We start from the raw sequence: 17385 nt of genomic DNA on the forward strand, positions 1-17385 counted from the left end.
GACGGAGAGCGTGGATCCCGGGGAAGAAGACGTCCGGAGCATCGGGGACACCCCGGGGGACGCGGCGACAGCGAATGGAGCGACATCCAGGGCAGCGGTGACGAGCGGTGATGGGTCCGGAGCGGCGGGGACACGTGAATATTACCTCCTATACCAGTGGTCTTCAACCTGCGGACCACCAGATGTTGCAAAACTACAACTCCCAGCATGCCCGGACAGCCAACGGCTGTCCGGGCATGCTGGGAGTTGTAGTTTTGCAAAATCTGGAGGTCCTCAGGTTGAAGATCACTGTTGGGTGCAGAATAATTTTTTTTCTAGATTTTGCACCTTTAAAATTGGGTGCGTCTTATATGCCTGTGCGTCCTATAGGGTGAAAAATACGGTATTTGGGTTGTATCCTTGATGTATGATGGAGTAAGTTTTACATGAGGTTGAAGTAGGGTGTCAATGTATTCAGATAGGTGAGATGTTAGAAATTCAATTCCTGAAATGATGGGTCTACCTGGTGGGTTGGATGGGATTCTTATGTATCTTTGGGATACAGTAAAAGACTGGTATACGTTTTTCTGTGTTTGTAATGTATTCATATTCTGGTTTGGTAAGGATTTGTTATGCATACATAAATTTTGGAGTTCAGTATTGAAAGTATTGGTTGGGTCAGAAGAAAGTTTTTCGTAGTTTTTTTTCATCTGATAATTGTTTATCGCATTCTGCATTGTAAGCGTTTACATCTAAAATGACAATCCCTCCGCCTTTATCAGCTGGACGGATTACTATCTGATTATCTATCTGTAGTTCTTTCATTGCGCTTGTTTCTTTGTATGTTAGGTTGTAAACAGATACACAACAGATACACAACAATTTGAACAAGAATCTCAATTACTCACCCATCAATTTCAAGAAAAGCAGTACCCCGAAAAATGACTAGAGGACTCACTCAACAAAGCAATAGAACTAAATAGACAAACTTTTTCATAGACAAACCATCTCAAACATCAAACACAATACAACAAGCAGCAAAACTCGTTTTACCTTTCAATAACGCTCATCGCCAAGTAAAAAAAAAAATGATCAATAAACATTGGCACCTACTGAAAAAGATAAAATATTAGAACCAACACTACCATCACAAGCCCCCATTGTATTTACAAGAGCACCCAATCTAGGCCTCAAAATTGCTCCCACAACAAAAAAACCAAAAACCATATGTCAACATAACCACCAATCACAATTATGGGCCATAGATTTTTTTACAATGTTATATCAGTTTTCATTTTTGTTGTATAGCAACTTAAAGGGGTTCTCCACCATAAGGTGATTTTAGTACGTACCTGGCAGACAGTAATGGACATGCTTAGGAAGGATCTGTGCTTGTCTTGGGGATAAATGGCTATGTTGTGTGATTACCATAACACGGTGGCTAGCTTTTTGTGAACTTGCATTTCCTGTTTGACTTTTTTTTACTACAAATCACACAATTCCATTCTCCTCCCTCCCACACATCAGCCACCCCACCCATTGAAACATAAATGAGCTGCATCCATTCAAAAGACCTGTGGTTTTCAATCAGGGTGCCTACAGCTGTTGCATTAGTTGCAGATTGATCCCTCCACCCATTGAAACAAAAGACCTGTGGTTTTCAATCAGGGTGCCTACAGCTGTTGCATTAGTTGCAGATTGATCCCTCCACCCATTGAAACAAAAGACCTGTGGTTTTCAATCAGGGTGCCTACAGCTGTTGCATTAGTTGCAGATTGATCCCTCCACCCATTGAAGCAGACAGGCTCCCTGTCATCAGCTGACTAGTGAGTCAGGTCTCGGCCGCATTGCAAGCAAAAAAAAAAATCTGAGACAACAGTCATTTTGTATGCTGGTAAAAATAAATATTGGGGTGAAAATCACAGAAGAATTGTGAGAAAACTGTCACACACAGGTACAGACACTATATTATGAACTACACTAACTTTACAGCCCCTGTAGCATAGTCAAATAAAAAAAAATCCTGGAATACCCCTTTAAAGTTGCGGTAAGTTTTTTTTCCTTGTTTATGTTTTTTTGTCATAGTCATTTGTATCCAGTATAATGGTCAGAGACATTGTGACACAAGATGAATGCAGCTGTAAGGTGTTCTTAACTTCTGTGCTGCCTTTATGGATCATACTATGTCCTGGTTAATAAATAGATAGAGGTTCTATTGCTGATCGTTGGGCACAGGGCTGCTGTCTGTGCTGATCATTTATTTATTGTCCTCGCTCTATGATAACAGGGAGGCAGCTGTCATTTCCTAGACTTCAGTAGAGCCCAGACAGATAAAGATTGTACGTGTAAAGCTTAAATCCGAATCTTGACTCCATTGGCACGAAACGTTTCCACTCCTTTGAGAATTGTAAGGCCTAAAGTGGATCTGTCATCTCTCCTGACCTGACTGCTTTAGAAAATACTTGACCTTACGGATACATTACAGTTCTGGAGTATCTTTTTTGACAACTGCACTGTGCCGTTCCTTCATTATTCCCCTGGAAAATGTGCAAATAAATTGACAGCAGGCATTAAAGGGTTACTCCACCAAAAAAAATCTTATCCCCTATCCAAAGGACCCCCCACGATCTATGGCGCGGTACCCTAGTCATTTGTGCATGGAGTGAACTCCGCTCTGTGGCGGATGACTGGCGACTATAGCCACAACGTCCCTTCCATTCATGTCTATGGGAGGAGGCGTGACGGCTACGTAGTAGCCGTCACGCCGCCTCCCATAGACATGAATGGAGGTGGCGTGGCGTGACATCATGAACACGGAAGCTCCAAGCTTCCATGTTCTGTACACCGCTGCTGCTGGCCCAGAGATCGCGGGGGACCCCAGTGGCAGGACCCCCGCGATCAGACATCTTATCCCCTATCCTTTGGATAAGGGATAAGATGTATTTCAGAGGAGTACCCCTTTAAGGGGCATCCCACACAGTCACAGGCCACTTACATGCTCTTCAGTATTTTTCATTAGTATTTGTAGGCTTAATGAAGAAATATAGCAGAAAGAATTCTGAGGCTATGTTCACATGGCGGAATTTCCGAGCAGAATTCTGCCAGAATATTCCACTTGTGAATTCCGCTGCAGCAGATTGCCATTGATTTCAGTGGGATTCTGCTGCACTGTGCACACGGCAGAATTTCTCTACTCTCAACGACTCTGGCGTTGGCAGAAAGAATAATCAAGTTTTTTTCTTTCGGCGGATTCAGCTTGGATATGCATTGCCGTCTATGAGACCGTGCATTTCCATTTCCGAGCGGTCCTAGCGCCCGCCAGATCATTCAAATGTGCAGAATATGTCTGCCCATGTTTTCGTTCACTGGAGTTAGATGGCATTGGACCCCTGCGACAAATGCCTTAGGCCATGTTTACAGTAAACAAACAGTGGGAGCATGCCGGTGTGAGGTGCAGGACTGCGTCCTAGGCGGTTCTGTATTCGCTCAGTTGTCCGAGGATTGACGATGATACGGGGAAGGCAGAGCAGGGCAGGACACGGGTAGGACGCAACTCTGCACCTCCCTCAGCTCCGTACACGCAACCCTAAGCTCCGCTCCTGTCAGCGGTTGTGTCGTTCATCTGAGGAGGGATGTAGATATGCACGGTAGTGTCATATATATAAGCAAGTAGAGAAGGAAGTGGCACTCCAAATAGGTTTCAATCCAAGTGGTGTTTTTATTCAACCATCAGGTACAGGTGCAACGTTTCGGTCCACACTCTGGACCTTTTTCAAGTAGACAGGTACCTGTACCTGATGGTTGAATAAAAACACCACTTGGATTGAATCGGCACTCAATAAAACTCCATGGGGGGGATTTATCTATTTTGCCCATTGACAGCTTCTTATTACCCTTTTTTTTTTTCACTTTGTGGACATGCACCAAATTTATCATTTGGCGCACGTTGTTAGTAATTTTGACGCAAACGCCGAAATCAGCCGTTCACAGCGCCTTTTACACAGAACTTACCGCCACAGAGGATGAGTATTTTACCTTGTAGAGCAGCCATTTCGGAGTCCCTCCTGCAGTATATCAGCAAGCGACGTGAGTTATTTTCTTTTGTGGGGTTTATAGCCACCATGTGAAATGGATTTTATTTTTAAAGGGGTACTCCACCCCTAGACATCTTATCCCCTATCCAATGGATAGGGGATAAGATGTCAGATCACGGGGGTCCCGCTGCTGGGGACCCCCGGGATCTCGGCTGCAGCACCCACCGGTACGGCTTCCGGCAACGCTGGAGGCTTCGGATCCCGACCACAATGGGGGAAGAGTGTGACGTCAAGACTCCGCCCCGTGTGACGTCACGCCCCGCCACCTCAATGCAAGTCTATGGGAGGGGCGTGACGGGAGGGGGCGTTGCCGGAAGCCGTACAGGTGGGTGCTGGAGCTGAGATCCCGGGGGTCCCCAGCAGCGGGACCCCCGCGATCTGACATCTTATCCCCTATCCTTTGGATAGGGGATAAGATGTCTAGGGGCGGAGTACCCCATTAACTTGAGTGTTTTTTTTTTTTTGGTTACTTTAGTGCTTACCTTTCCTGAACCTGTGTGGCCATGTCCAATGCTGGCACAACGGAGGGTGAAGGTCCCTCAGAGACAACTATGTATTTTGACAACTTTACATTTTCTGACATTGCTATGTGTGATTTCCATGTACAAAATTTCTTGGCGGTGAATTACGCCCAAAAAAAACCCTAAAGGCGCAAAATTGATGAATTACTGACCAAAGTAAAAATCACACACAGGACCGTGTGATTTTGAGAAAGTTGTAAAAATGACAGTGGAGAAAATTTGCCTAACTTTGGTGCAAAAAGACACTGCGCCAAAGTATTGCGCCAAAGTTATGGGAAAAAAAACACACAAATCCTTTGATAAATACCCCCCTATATTCATTTCAGATATAAAATCATCAGGATACACCGAAACATGGTAAAATCAAACAGTCAACTAACTGTTGGAGTGCCGCTTTATGCTCTACTTTTTTCAATTGTTTTGGGGCTGGGAGTCTGGGGCTGTGAGTACCCACTGGGACTAAAAGTCCTTCACAGTGCCTAGCCACTTCTTTGATTTCTGTAGTTACATAGTTACATAGTTAGTATGGTTGAAAAAAGACATATGCCCATCAAGTCCAACCAGGGAATTGAAGTGAAGGGTGTAAGGGGATGAGGGGAAGGGATGGGATTTTATATTTCTGCATAAGCATTAATGTTATTTTGTTCCAGGAATGTATCTAATCCTGTTTTAAAGCTATAAATTTTTCCTGCTGTGAACAGTTCCTGAGGTAGACTGTTCCATAAGTTCACAGTTCTCATGGTAAAGAAGGCGTGTCGCACCTTTAGACTAAACCTTTTCTTCTCCAGACGGAGGGAGTGCCCCCTCGTCCTTTGGGGGGGTTTAACCTGGAACAATCATCGCTCTCTTTCCCCCGGGATATGACAGCGAGCGGAGCTCTGTGCAAATCTAAAAGATTAATTAGGCCTGAAGCCTATCTCTTGATAACCGTGAGTCTACCTAACTCCAACTCAGCTAATTCTACGTGACTACTGAACCTAAATAAAACCCCTAAATCCAGTGGAACAGCGTAAAGCAAACCTCAAAGCTTATTCCCTACAAAGTCCCAACCGACCTGTGAGGAGCCTAAAGTCCGGTCCTCTTGTAAAGACTGTTTGCTGATTGCATCCTGCATAAAATCTGCAGTAAAGTTATTTTGCCGTTTATTACAATTCCGGATGTGGACAATCCTTTATTCCTCCCTATCGTTCCTGGGACAGGTGGCGGTAGGATATATATATATATGGCGGTAGGATATATATATATATATATATATATATATGCAGAGGAACCTGCACCCTGGCGTCACGACAGTTAAGGGTTAATGCTACACCCATTCACCACTGCACAGCTACACCCTATTCACCCTGCACCCCCCAAGCCACCACACTAAAGACACACTGCTGGAAAAACACTGGTGTAATATATACACCAGAAGCTTTACCCAGTGCTTAAAAAAGCAGTCCAGAAAAATTGCTGTGTATGCCTTGTGTTTACCTGTTTTAGCTGATGCAGCATGCATGGTTTGCCTGCCATCTTAATTCTAGAAGGTGTGGCCGAGAAGGAGTGTCAAGAAGGAGTGGCCGAACTACTCAAGTGCCACAGCATGGCACGCCTCCTGGCTCGCTTTCACCTCCTAGCCTCTCCTTGCTTGGCATACAGAGCCCCATAAATCAGTCAAGATGGACTAAGAGGTGATATTGAGCAAGGAGGTGTTCCAGACTGTGGCACCTGAGCAGCTCGGCCCCACCTCCTTGACACTTGACTGAGAAATAAATAGGCTATTTTATAAGTTTGAAAACCAGCATTATTATACATACATGATTATATATGGGTTTATCCCATCAGGAGCGATTCATATCTGGTATCTGGCTACAGTATTGCCTTGATTTTAAACAATAGTCAATCCTACATTATCTTAATTATAATTGAATAAAAGTTATATTTTAACATTATCAATAAGTCAAAAAGGGTTTTTTTTTTTCCTGAAAGGAATCTTGTGCCCCGGGTTTTTGGAAGTTTAAGGTATTATTGAGGTTCCTGACCTACCCTGGGGATTTTTTTCTGTATGAAACCAGCATCAGCTCCAGGATAGGAAGAGTTTTCTTTTAATGCTGTAACCGTTATCCAACGCACAACACTTGCATTTACTTTTGCAATTCTTCAATGCTCCAGAAGTCTCTATCTTAAAGGGGTATTCCAGGAAAAAAAAACTTTTTTTATATCAACTGGCTCCAGAAAGTTAAACAGATTTGTAAATTACTTCTATTAAAAAATCTTAATCCTACCAATAATTATCAGCTGCTGAAGTTGAGTTGTTTTTTTCTGTCTGGCAACAGTGCTCTCTGCTGACATCTCTGCTTGTCTCAGGAACTGCAGAGAGTAGAATAGGTTTGCTATGGGGATTTGCTATGGGGAAATGTCTTCGGGACATTTCCCGAGACAGTTTGAGAGCACTTAGACAGAAAAGAACAACTCAACTTCAGCAGCTTTATAAGTACTGAAAGGATTAAGATTTTTTTAATAGAAGTAATTTACAAATCTGTTTAACTTTCTGGAGACAGTTGATATATAAAAAATAGTTTTTTCGTGGATAACCCCTTTAACTTCTTCACAAATGGACTATGAGGGAGCCACAATATATTTAACTTAAAGGAGTACTCCGCCCCTAAACATCTTAACCCCTATCCAAAGGATAGGGGATAAGATGTCAGATCGCCGTGGTCCCGCTGCTGGGGACCTCGGGGATCGCTGCTGCAGTACTCCGCTATCATTACTGCACAGAGCGATGGGCAATAACGCGTAACGATGGGCAATACAGGGGCTGGAGCATCGTTACGTCACGGCTCCGCCCCTCGTGATGTCACGGCCCGCCCCCCTCAATACAAGTCTATGGGAGGGGGCGTGGCGGTCGTCACGTCCCCTGCCATAGACTTGCATTAAGAGGGCAGGCCGTGATGTCACGAGGGGCGGAGCCATGACGTCACGCTGCTCCGTCCCCTGTATCGCCCGTCATTACGCACAGAGCGAACTTGCTCTGTGCAGTAATGATGGCGGGGGTGCCGCAGCGGCGATCCCCGGGGTCCCCAGCAGCGGGACCGCGGCGATCTAACATCTTATCCCCTATCCTTTGGATAAAGATTTTTTAATAGAAGTAATTTACAAATCTGTTTAACTTTCTGGCACCAGTTGATTTAAAAAAAAAAAAAAAAGTTTTCCACGGGAGTACCCCTTTAAAACCTTCCTTTTCTTTTGTTTCTTAAGGAACAAGTGGAGACCCCGTGAAACTTCTGACAAACCTGTTTGGCTTGGGACTGCCTAGCCAGTGGCACTTGTACCAGTACCATGTGGATTTCAACCCTGCCCTCGCCTCAATGAGACTGAAGTCTGCACTGCTGTATAGTCATGGAGATATCCTGGGGACGGCACGTGCCTTCGATGGCGCCATACTGTTCCTATCTAGGAAACTTCAAAATAAGGTAACGCATCAAAGCATACTTATGTCATAAGAAATCATAACACCCTTACGGCATAAGAGAACACAGTATCAGGTACAAAAACGTATCCCCTATCTGTCCCGCTCTCCCCAGGGACATAGCGTGTTGACCCCCGCACGATGCGGTGACCGACATATCCCCTCCATATGTCTCTATGGGAGAGCCGAAGATAGCCGTACAGAGATATATGGATGGGGCATGTCGGCTGCCGCTTCATGCGGCGGTCGAAATGCGCCGGTCCTGGAGAGAACAGGGGCCTCGTTCAGGAGATCGCTGAGGGTCCCAGTGGTCGGATCCTTCTCCCCCTCTGGTATCCAAAACTTTTATTTATGCTGATAGAGGATATGTTTTTGTACATTACAGTGGTCCCTCAACATACGGTGGTAATCCATTCCAAATGGACCATCGTTTGTTGAAACCATCGTATGTTGAGGGATCCGTGCAATGTAAAGTATAGGACAGTGGTCTACAACCTGCGGACCTCCAGATGTTGCAAAACTACAACACCCAGCATGCCCGGACAGCCAACGGCTGTTTTGCAACATCTGGAGGTCCGCAGGTTGAAGACCACTGGTATTGGAGGTTATACACACGTGTCCCCGCCGCTCCGGACCGTCACCGCTGCCCCGGATGTCGCCGCGTCCCCGGGGTGTCCCCGACGCTCCGGCAAGGCCTCTGCTTCCCCGGCATCCTCGCTCTCCGTCGCCACCATCATGTCGCTACGTACGCCGCTCCTATTGGATGACGGGACGGCGTGCGCAGCGACGTGATGACGTTGGAGGAGAGCGCCGACGATGCAGGGGATCCCGAAGAGGATGGGCCGGAGCCCCGAGCACAGGTAAGTGATCGTCCCCGGACCACACTGGGCCCCGTAAACGGCTATCCGGGGGCACCTGAAGCAGTCTGCGCTGCCGGATAGCCGTTTATGCGATGGCCCCGACATACAAAAGCATCATATGTTGATGCTGCCTTCAACATGCGATGGCCTCTGAGAGTAATCGTATGTAGAAATGATCGTATGTCGGGGCCATCGTATTTCGGGGGGTCACTGTATATATCTCCTTTAATATATAGTCATTGTGCTCACTATCTATACCAGTGTTTCCCAACTGGTGTGCCTCCAGCTGCTGCAAAACAACAACTTCCAGGATGCCCGGACAGCCAAAGGCTTGCTGTGAGTTGTAGTTTTGCAACAGGTGGAGGCACACTGGTTAGTGTTTCACTGGCTTATACTGTAGTCTAAAGCAAAGCTTTGGCCAGCCATTAAAGGGGTATTCCGGGCAAAAACATCTTATCCCCTATCCAAAGGACCTTCATTCTATGCGGGAGCTGCCTCTCCAGTTTCAGAAACCTCCGGGTTTCCAGGACTGGGGACGTTACGCCCCCTCCATTCATGTCTATGATAGGGGGCGTAACGACCCGGAGGTTTCCGAAACAGGAGACGCAGCCCCTGCATAGAATGCGGGTGCTGCAGGGGGTCCCAGCGGCGGGCCCCCCGCTATCAGACATCTTATCCCCTATGCTTTGGATAGGAGATACAATGCTTTTGCCCAGAATACCCCTTTAATGCTGCAGAGGAAATATATGGGGGAGATTTATTAAAACCTGTCTAGAGGAAGAGTTGCTGAGTTGCCCATAGCAACCAATCAGATCGCTTTTTTAAAAAAAATGAAAGAAGTGATCTGATTGGTTGCTATGGACAACTCAGCAACTCTTCCTCTAGACAGGTTTTAATAAATCTCCCCCATAGTAATACGCGGCAGCCATTTTGTTAGTTGATTGCTGGTTCATACGTAGGGGGTCCATGCGATGACCATATACCCTTTTAATTTATATTAACTGGGGTTATCTTCATTAGACAGTCTCTTTAACCTGTTTACACCCTCTGACTATAGTGCACATTCTTGTCATAGTAAACAGGTGGCCACTGCCAATATACACACAGGCACGAAAATACACCTGTAATAGACTCCTACATCAACAGTGATGATCTGAGGAACAGCTAATCTCTCCATCCACCGCAAAGATATTTGTAGCATACCCACGTGCACACCTCCGCCCCATTGCTGCGCAGTGTAACCTTCTGTGGCTGCATCATCTTGGGCTGGTTAGACTAGTTATTATTAGTTCAGTGCTACTGACTGTATTGTAGGAATATTGACTTAAAGTGTACCTGTCATATCACAGACAAAAAGAATGTTTCTATATGTTACTTACTAGGGATCGACCGATTATCGGTTTGGCCGATATTATCGGCCGATATTCACGATTTTGGACGTTATCGGCAATTACCTTGCCAATAATCCGATAATGCCCCGCACCGTAGCCCCCCCCCCCCCCCCCACGCACCGTGCCCCCACCGCACCGGCGAATCCCCGGTTTTATAATTACCTGTTCCCGGGGCCCGAGGTCCGCGCTAATTCTGGCTGCGGTGACATCCTGCGGCGTCCTGCACGCTGCGCAGCGCAGTGACGAGTGACATCCTCAACGCGACGTCACTGTCAGTGCGCAGTGACAGCCCAGGATGCCGCCGGAGCCAGAAGTAGCGCTGACCCCGGGAACAGGTAATGGGGCAGCGGCGGTGGTTGGACTAAAGACCGTCAGGGGGAGAGAAGCGGGTGGCGGTCTCTGGCCAGAAGATAGGCAGGGGGGGGGGGGGCAGCGGCAGTGGTGGTTGTACTAGGGAGGACCTCAGGACAGTCAGGGGGAGAGAAGCGGGTGGCGGTCTCTGGCCAGAAGATAGGCAGGGGGGGGGGGCAGCGGCAGTGGTGGTTGTACTAGGGAGGACCTCAGGACAGTCAGGGGGAGAGAAGCGGGTGGCGGTCTCTGGCCAGAAGATAGGCAGGGGGGGGGGGGGCAGCGGCAGTGGTGGTTGTACTAGGGAGGACCTCAGGACAGTCAGGGGGAGAGAAGCGGGTGGCGGTCTCTGGCCAGAAGATAGGCAGGGGGGGGGGGCAGCGGCAGTGGTGGTTGTACTAGGGAGGACCTCAGGACAGTCAGGGGGAGAGAAGCGGGTGGTGGTCTCTGGCCAGAAGATAGGCAGGGGGGGGGGGCAGCGGTGGTGGTGGTTGTACTGGGGAGGACCTCAGGACAGGCAGGGGGAGAGAAGCGGGCGGCGGCGGTCTCTGGCCCTGCAAAAGCCACTGCAGTTCATTGATTTAAAGCGCCCGCTTTAAATCAATGATCTGCAGCCTCTTCTTTGGGGGTGGGGGGTGGAGAAATAGCCGATAACGTATACCGGAATATGGGTATAAGTTATCGGCTATCGGCCTGAAAGGCCACAGGTTATTGATATCGGCCCTAAAAAATCGATATCGGTTGATCCCTATTACTTACTGGGTCATGCAGATGCTTTACATGCATTTTTATGTGTCTAGCTTCTGTATTTGGCTCACAAATCCCTCTGTTCTGCTGCTCCCTCATTCTGATATCCACTGCTTTGGAAGGGGTGTGTCTGAGGCAAGCATCGAGCCCGCCCTCACTTACCACGCATTCTCTCCTTCCTGAGTCAGCTGTGCTGGGTCTCTTCATCCAATCACTGCAGGCTCTTCTGTAACCCCTTCCTCTCTGTTTTCATGCCGATAGGACAGGAGTGATCCCAGATAAGTGCTTGCCCCACCTACTTCCTGGACTTTGTCCCAGCCTGTGCTGCGGCCAGACAGAATTATGTTCTGGAAAAGCCATAATTTTTTATAAAAAAGGAGATACACTTCTTTTTATGAAGTATATTAGAAAGATAATGTTTTGCCAAGATGTACAACATATATGCCCATTTAGAGGGGTATTTCGGGCAAACACATTTTATCACCTATCCAAAGGATAGGGGATAAGATGTCTGATCGCAGGGGGGCCCGCTATCTGCCCCCCCGCGATCTCCCTGCAGCACCCGCTTTCTATACGGAAACCTCCGGGTTTCCGGGACTGGGGACGTGACACCACGCCACGCCCCCTCCATTCATGTCTATGGGAGGGGGCGTGACGTTCGTCACGCCCCCTCCCATAGACATGAATGGAGGGGGCGTGGCGTGACTTCATGTCCCCAATCCCGGAGACCCGGAGGTTTCCAAAACTAGAGACGCAGCCCTGGGGGTGCTGCAGGGAGATCAAGGGGGGTCTCAGCAGCGGGCCCCCCCTGCGATCAGACATCTTATCCCCTATCTTTTGGATAGGGGATAAAATGTTTTTGCCCGGAATACCCCTTTAATATTAGACCCAGTGGCTAGATTGAAAACTGCAAGATTTCCGAATATAGATCACAAAAAGCAGAAGCCATGTGGTGAAACCCCTAAGTGGTGAAATGGCCTTCCTGACATTTGATACCATAGTATTAGTGTAGGAGAGATAACTGGATAAACATGATTTGTTGATTCTGGGAATGAGCTATTACAGTAATCTGTGATAAATCATGAAAAGACTACTGAGCAGCACCCCGTTGTGTAATATATGAACAAGACCTTTTTATGCCTTTAAGACAGCAGAATTACATAACCGTGAATGGCTTCTTTATTGCCCAATACTATGGTATTGCCTCAAGACCATATTTTCCTGTATATCCAGATGACAATACTCTTACCCCTAATTGCTGCCATAAAGGGCCGTGGGCAGTGGGAGTGTTGCAAAGCGATTTATATAAGGACCTCTGGAGCAGGTGCTGGACTCCTAAAGACATTCCAGAAGACTTTCTAGAACATCTAAAGCCTGACCTTTATTGAATTCAGTAGGTTAAAGGGGTTATCCAGGAATTTTTATTTATTTATTTATATATATATATATATATATATATATATATATATATATATATATACACATATCAACTGGCTCCAGAAAGTTAAACAGATTTGTAAATGACTTCAATTAAAAAATCTTAATCCTTTCAGTACTTATGAGCTGCTGAAGTTGAGTTATTCTTTTCTGTCTAAGTGCTCTCTGAGGACACCTGTTTCGGGAACCGCCCAGTTTAGAAGCAAATCCCCATAGCAAACCTCTTCTACTCTGTGCAGTTCCCGAGACAAGCAGAGATGTCAGCAGAGAGCACTATGGCCAGACGAAAACTCAACTTCAGCAGCTGATAATTATTGGAAGGATTAAGATTTTTTTTTAATAGAAGTAATTTACAAATCTGTTTAACTTTCTGGAGCCATTTGATAGAAAAAAAAGTTTTTCCTGGAATACCCCTTTAACCCCTTAACCCCTTAAGGACTCAGCCCATTTTGGCCTTAAGGACTCAGACAATTTAATTTTTACGTTTTCATTTTTTCCTCCTCGCCTTCTAAAAATCATAACTCTTTTATATTTTCATCCACAGACTAGTATGAGGGCTTGTTTTTTGCGCGACCAGTTGTCCTTTGTAATGACATCACTCATTATATCATAAAATGTATGGCGCAACCAAAAAACACTATTTTTGTGGGGAAATTAAAACGAAAAACGCAATTTTGCTAATTTTGGAAGGTTTTGTTTTCACGCCGTACAATTTCTGGTAAAAATGACATGTGTTCTTTATTCTGAGGGTCAATACGATTAAAATGATACCCATTATTATATACTTTTATATTATTGTTGCGCTTAAAAAAAATCACAAACTTTTTAACCAAATTAGTACGTTTATAATCCCTTTATTTTGATGACCTATAACTTTTTTATTTTTCCGTATAAGCGGCGGTATGGGGGCTCATTTTTTGCGCCATGATCTGTACTTTTTTTTGATACCACATTTGTATATAAAAAACTTTTAATACATTTTTTATAATTTTTTTTTTAATAAAATGTATTAAAAAAGTAGGAATTTTGGACTTTTTTAATTTTTTTTCGTTCACGCCGTTCACCGTACGGGATCATTAACATTTTATTTTAATAGTTCGGACATTTACGCATGCGGCGATACCAAATATGTCTATAAAAAATGTTTTTTACGCTTTTTGGGGGTAAAATAGGAAAAAACGGACGTTTTACTTTTTTATTGGGGGAGGGGATTTTTCACTTTTTTTTTACTTTTACATTTTTTTACATTTTTTTTTACACTTGAATAGTCCCCATAGGTGACTATTCATAGCAATACCATGATTGCTAATACTGATCTGTTCTATGTATAGGACATAGAACAGATCAGTATTATCGGTCATCTCCTGCTCTGGTCTGCTCGATCACAGACCAGAGCAGGAGACGCCGGGAGCCGCACGGAGGAAGGAGAGGGGACCTCCGTGCGGCGTTATGAATGATCGGATCCCCGCAGCAGCGCTGCGGGCGATCCGATCGTTCATTTTAATCGCGAACTGCCGCAGATGCCGGGATCTGTATTGATCCCGGCACCTGAGGGGTTAATGGCGGACGCCCGCGAGATCGCGGGCGTCGGCCATTGCTGGCGGGTCCCTGGCTGCGATCAGCAGCCGGGATCAGCCGCGCATGACACGGGCATCGCTCCGATGCCCGCGGTTATGCTTAGGACGTAAATGTACGTCCTGGTGCGTTAAGTACCACCTCACCAGGACGTACATTTACGTTCTGCGTCCTTAAGGGGTTAAGGACCAAGCGTTCTTCTGTTTTTGCACTTTCGTTTTTTTCCTACAACCCTTTCAATGTTGTACCTGAAAAAAACATATGAGGGCTTTTTTTTTGCGCGACCAATTCTACTTTGTAATGACATCAGTCATTTTACCCAAAAATCTACGGCGAAACGGAAAAAAAATCATTGTGTGACAAAATTGAATAAAAAAATGCCATTTTGTAATTTTGGGGGCTTCCGTTTCTACCCAGTACATTTTTCGGTAAAAAATTACACCTTCTCTTCATTCTGTAGGTCCATACGATTATAATGATCCCCTACTTATATAGGTTTGATTTTGTCGTACTTCTGAAAAAAAATCATAACTACATGCAGGAAAATTTATGTTTAAAATTGTCATTTACTAACCCCTATAAGTTTTAAATTTTTCCGCGGATGGGACGGTATGAGGGGTAATTTTTTGCGCCGTGATATGAAGTTTTTAGCGGTACCATTTTTGTATTGATCGGACTTGTTGATCGCTTTTTATTAATTTTTTCATGATATAAAAAGTGACCAAAAATGCACTATTTTGGACTTTGGAATTTTTTTGCGCATACGCCATTGACCGTGCGGTTCAATTAACGATATATTTTTATAGTTTGGAAATTTACGTATGCGGCGATACCACATATGTTTATTTTTATTTACACAGTTTTTTTTTTTTTTTTTTTATGGGGTGATTCTAACTTTTATTAGGGAAGGGGTTAAATGATCTTAGTCACTTTTTTTTCACTTTGTTTTGCAGTTTTATAGCTCCCATAGGGGACTATAACACGCAGTACATTGATCTCTCATACTGTTCAGTGCTCTGCCACTTTACTGCTCCTGCCTGGATCTCAGGTTCGGAGCAGTCATTTGGCGATCGGACAGCGAGGAGGCAGGTAGGGATCCTCCTCGCATCCTGCAAGCTGTTCTGGATGCCGCGATTTCACCGCGGCGGTCCCAAACAGCACCACTGAGCTAACCGGCAATGTTTACTTTCGTTTTAGACGTGGCGATCAAGTTTGATCGCCGCGTCTAAAGGGTTAATGCCGGACATCAGCCTGATCGGCGATGTCCGGCATTAGCCATGGGTCCTGGTTGCTTTTTGTTTATTTTTAGTTTTTATTTAGTTATAAATGAAATGTACCCAGCTCTGCTCTCACTCTGGCAGACCCTGCCCGGCCATGTACCACACGGTCACCCATTCAGCTTATTGTACGTCTTGTGCTATTTTATATGAAGCAGTTATTAGTAATATTGATGCAGGATGATCACTGGTGAAGCTCACATGATCTATTTCTTGTATAGGTGACAGAACTGACCAGCACCACCAAAAACGGAGAAGTGGTGAAGATCACAGTGACCATGACCAGCACGCTGATGCCAGGATCCCCCGTCTGCATCCAGTTCTTTCACGTCCTGTTCAAAAAGTAAGTTCTCTGGGAATCAGTAAGAGAATTATCTGTTAAACTACAAATATAGTAATACAGTGATCCCTCAACTTACAATGGCCTCAGGTTAAAATATTTTAGGTATTTTCTGGACCATTGTAATTTGAAACCGACTCACCATACAATGCTACAGACAGTCCAGGTCTGCAAAACAGCTCAATGGCTGGAAGATCAGAATGGACATTTCACTGGTAAAACCCCTGTATTACTGAAGTGCATGCACTGACTGGTGTCTGGTAGCGCCCCCTACAGTACAGGGAGGTATTACATGTTCTGTACTCTTTACCTGTGCCAGGGTTAGCTCCTCCTTTGGACACCAGGTGATGGCAGCTCCATGTAACTTTTTTTAGTTCATTGTGTGTACTGTACAGGACCCTGAAGAAGCTCCTGTCCTCTACATAGACAGTGATTACAGCTCCAGCAGATCTTTATTACTTTATATGTAAGGACTTACTCTATCTTGAACAGACATACAGAGTACCTTATGGCAGCCCTGTGTGTGCAGTAAGGTTTGGAGGCGGGGCCACACGTCTTATTGTAACCTGTGGGACCACTGCATATGTATGATATGCAGAGGGTTTGTCTGCAGCATGCGAATGTGGAGGGTCGGACTCGAACTCCTGTTCTTGTTCATTCCAAAGGTGTTGGATTGGGGTTGAGGTCAGCGCTCTGTGAGTCAAGTCCTCCCACACCACACCCCCTCCATGTCTTTATGGACCTTGCTGTATGCATCGGGACACAGTCCTGCTGGAACAGAAGAGGCCCGAACCCAAACTGTTCCCACAACGTTGGAAGCAACAACTGTTTAAAATGTAAAGCTAAGAGAGACAGGGGGTCCGGCACTGCAGTCCAAATATACGGTCTGTAGGAGAATTCACCTGTATTAGTACCTGGGTGGCCGTAAGGGGTCGCAATCCGACTAGAGACACCACAGCATATGTATTTCCAAGAAGAAAAGGATGCACTCGCAGCCACAGAACTGTTTCTTGCACTCCAAGCGCACTTCCCCGGGCTGCCGACATAGATCTGAGGAAGGGGGTGGCTCCCTCGAAACGCGTCATCTATTGTACATTGTTTTTTATTTTTATTTCAATAAACCACTCCAGTTGTTTGAAAATATCTCTGGTCTGGACATCACTTCTTATTGGAACAGCAGCGCCATCCAAAGGGTTATTTTCCTCTGCATCTACCTATTTTGGGGTAGATGGGACTTTCTGTTACTATTTTTTATATTTTAACATTGGGTTTTTGTTTTGGGTGTTCTAAGTGCAGGATGGAAATTTTTTTTTTTTTTTTAGCATTTAGGTTTAAAATCCTCCCATCTGCACAAGGAATATA

General features: G+C 45.4%; 1 protein-coding gene across 5 annotated transcripts in view; it reads left to right on the forward strand.

The window, feature by feature from the left end:
- The window catches only part of PIWIL4 (piwi like RNA-mediated gene silencing 4), a 319725-nt gene that overhangs the window by 152425 nt on the left and 149915 nt on the right, over positions 1–17385 (forward strand). For all 5 annotated transcript variants that reach the window (XM_056561503.1, XM_056561500.1, XM_056561501.1 and 2 more), the window contains 2 exons: positions 7838–8052; positions 15905–16026. In XM_056561503.1, the coding sequence (XP_056417478.1) occupies positions 7838–8052; positions 15905–16026 (337 nt within the window). The remainder of the gene's footprint in view (positions 1–7837; positions 8053–15904; positions 16027–17385) is intronic.

This window comes from Hyla sarda, chromosome 2 (assembly GCF_029499605.1).
Source record: "Hyla sarda isolate aHylSar1 chromosome 2, aHylSar1.hap1, whole genome shotgun sequence".
Taxonomy (NCBI): domain Eukaryota; kingdom Metazoa; phylum Chordata; class Amphibia; order Anura; family Hylidae; genus Hyla; species Hyla sarda.